At 46.4% G+C, this 3,223-nt stretch overlaps 1 protein-coding gene across 1 annotated transcript; it reads right to left on the bottom strand.

Annotated features, from left to right (window-relative positions):
• Positions 1 to 728: 728 nt before the first annotated feature.
• Positions 729 to 1,223, bottom strand: LOC121835381 (the record flags this gene model as incomplete). Its single annotated transcript, XM_042289552.1, has 1 exon — positions 729 to 1,223. A coding segment is annotated over one exon (495 nt), but the record flags the coding sequence as incomplete, so codon positions are not given.
• Between the last annotated feature and the right edge of the window lie 2,000 nt (positions 1,224 to 3,223).

The raw sequence follows: 3,223 nt of genomic DNA, 5'->3' as shown, positions 1-3,223 counted from the left end.
AGACATAGCAAGTCATGTACGATCGGCCAAGTATTCAATCACGCGCCTTTGGGTCTTGGCATGTAAGCAGCATGGCTATCAAAGGTCAACAAATATAAAGTGCAAGGAACGTTCGATGACGTGGCGGCCAAACCCGCCCCCTCATTGGTGTATGTTGGAGGCTAACAAATGCACTGTAGGCGTTTGAAAGTAAACAAACGTACAATGTGCGAAAGCCGTGGTTGATGTTGAACGTCGTATACTAGTAAAGAGTATGTTGTTATTATATTCTGCTTATGTAAAAAAAAAAAAAAAAACTGCTAGTCACTTTTAAATTTTAAAGGGGCCCTGCGATTTTATTTAAGCATCTACCTTGTTTGCGGCTTCCACATCTCTCTTGGATCGGGCAACCCAGCGGGATGGGAGATGGTAACTAAATATTACTGCGTCATATTTTAACCCGACGACGCGGAAATCTCCTCCTCCTACTGGGGCGCCCCGTGGTGCCGAACGCGCGCGGCATGTGTTACGTTTCTTCGTTAAGAGGATTAAATGTAGCGATTTCGTCTAAGAAGGAAGGGTTTATGTACAATATTTACATGTTCGTTCCAGTTGCTGAAAAAGTCACCATCGATTCCTCCGTTCTCGTCGTCGTTTCGTCGTCGTCTCTATTTTTCTCGTTACATCTTCGTCTTCTTTTTGCAATAATTATTCAACAAACTCCCCCGAAAATGAGCACAAGCTCATTCTTACAGTTCCAGGGGATGTAATAACTGTATCGGCTGGCAAAGTTCACGACCACTGGGTGTAATTATTCTGCAAGACCGCACCTTGCCGTCCCTTCCTGGGAATGTCTCGTTGACCCTGCAGAGTTTCCACATGTGTCGCGGTAGTCTATCGTCCTTGAGAAGGACCAGGTCACCGGTTGGTATACAGCTTGAATTGCTGGGTTTAGCGATATGGGCTGACCTCAGTTCTAGCAAATATTCTGATCTCCACCTTTTCCAAAATTGATTCATAACTGTGTTTCGATATTTCCCACCTCGCGCCAAGTTTACGGGGCTTGCTTGATCTTCTTCTGGCATTTGATGGGAGGGAATGCTGGTCAATTTGTGTCCCACCAGAAAGTGTGCTGGAGTGAGAGCCTCTCGTTCTTTTGCATCGGTGGAAATGAAAGTCACCGGACGGGAGTTGACTACGGCTTCTACCTCCGTGAGGACAGCTGTCAGTTCTTCGAAATTCAGACTACTGAGGCCTACAACCTTACGCAGCGAAACCTTGACTGACCTCACTAGTCTCTCCCAAAACCCACCCCACCAGGCAGCTCTCGCTACAATCGTTTTCCATCTAATTCTATGGTTTGCAAAGTACGTTTGCACTTCCTCCCCTTCTATCGATTCAAACAATCTCTAGATGTTTTTGGTTGCTCTTTTGAACGTTGAGGCATTGTCGGAATAAATCGTTTTCGGGATACCTATGCGTGCCACGAATCGTGTGAATGCCAATAAAAAGGCTGTTGTCGTTAGGTCGCTCACCAGTTCGAGGTGCACAGCACGTGTCACGGCACAGGTAAACAGGACGATGTAAACCTTGTAGCTTCCGCACTCACGTCGACAGATAAGCGGCCCAGCAAAATCCACCCCTGTTTCTTCAAACGGTTCGCACCTTAATACTCGGTCTGCCGGTATTGGAGCTACAGGCTCGGAGGCTGGTGCACAAGTTTGCCTTTGGCAAGTTATACAGCGACGTATGACCTTTCTTACGGCTTGCCTTCCCCTTAGAACCCAATATGTTTCACGTATTTGCGTCAACGTGTCTTCAACTCCGGCGTGCAGTAGTCGACGATGTTCTTCAGCGATGAGAAGGAAGGTGAATCGGTGGTCTGCAGGTAAAATAATTGGATGTTTCACTTCTTCTTCGTTGTCGCTAAATTGCAATCGGCCACCAACTCTTACGATCCCATCACAGTCTATATTTGGGTTAAGCATCTTGATTTTTGAAGTCTTCTGAACTTGTCGTTGATCTCGCAAGAGTTGGATTTCCTTTGAAAAGGTCTCATTCTGTGTTGTTTTTATCCAGAATTTTTCAGCTTCTATAATTTCCTCGCTCGTTAGGAGACCACTTCGTTGGCCTTGTTGTTTTACGTTGTTTGTAAACCGTTTTATCCACGCCGTCACCCGAATCAACTTAATAAATGAACTGTACTCTTCCAAGCTCACCAGTTGATTATCTTGCGGTACTGCGAGTTGTATAATAGTCTCTTTCTTTTCTTCCGCGAGGTATTCATTGCCTTCTGGTTTACCCTGAATTTGACTCGGCCATGATGTTTCGGAGCGATGCAACCAGATGGGTCCATTCCACCATGTCTTGCTCTGTACTAGAGACATTGGCATAAATCCCCGTGTTAGGAGGTCTGCTGGATTTTCTGTACCAGGGCAATGCCTCCAGTTCCTTGGTTCCGTCAGAGCTTGGATTTCCGTGACTCGATTTGCTACGAATAGCTTCCACCGGGTTGTTGAACCACGAATCCAATGCAGGACAATCGTAGAGTCCGTCCACAGATATATTGGAAGTCCTTCTAGCTTCAACTTGCTCGCGAGGAACTGCGTCAGTCGAGCGCCTATCAATGCCCCCATGAGCTCTAGTCGCGGAAGAGTCAACCGTTTGAGGGGTGCAACTCTCGATTTTGCCATTATTAGAGCCACCCCCTTCCCATTTTGGTCTTTCGATGTCAGGTATGCTACAGCTTCGTATGCTCTTGTACTTGCGTCGCAGAAGACATGTAACGCCTTTTCTGTTTCGTGCTTGGGGAAGTCGAGAGCAATGAGTCTTGGGACCGCGATGTTTTTTAGTGCAGTGAGGTCTTTACACCATGCGTCCCACTCTTCGTAAAGGTCAGCAGGTAATGTCTCATCCCAATCAACTCCTCGCTCCCATAGCTGCTGAACAGAATTTTTACAGTGATTATTGCAGGAGCCAGTAGTCCCATTGGATCGAAAATGCGAGACGACGCTTGCAACATACAGCGTTTGCTGTCCTCTCTTGAGCACTGAAAGTTGATGAGAGAAGTGAGATCGACTTTGATCATGTCCGTCCGTGTTTCCCAACCAACACCTAAAACTTTCGTTGGACCAACCAGTTCGATTAGTTCCTCTTGGGCGGAACTTTCTTTCGTCACTTCCTCTAATAATATTGCACTATTTGACTTCCACTTCCGAAGCTTCATTCCTGCCGTCTGCATTAT

Source organism: Ixodes scapularis, unplaced genomic scaffold, assembly GCF_016920785.2.
Source record: "Ixodes scapularis isolate PalLabHiFi unplaced genomic scaffold, ASM1692078v2 PGA_scaffold12__126_contigs__length_90152505, whole genome shotgun sequence".
Taxonomy (NCBI): domain Eukaryota; kingdom Metazoa; phylum Arthropoda; class Arachnida; order Ixodida; family Ixodidae; genus Ixodes; species Ixodes scapularis.
The sequence above is the reverse complement of the archived record's forward strand: the minus strand, read 5'-3'. Positions and strand labels throughout refer to the sequence as shown.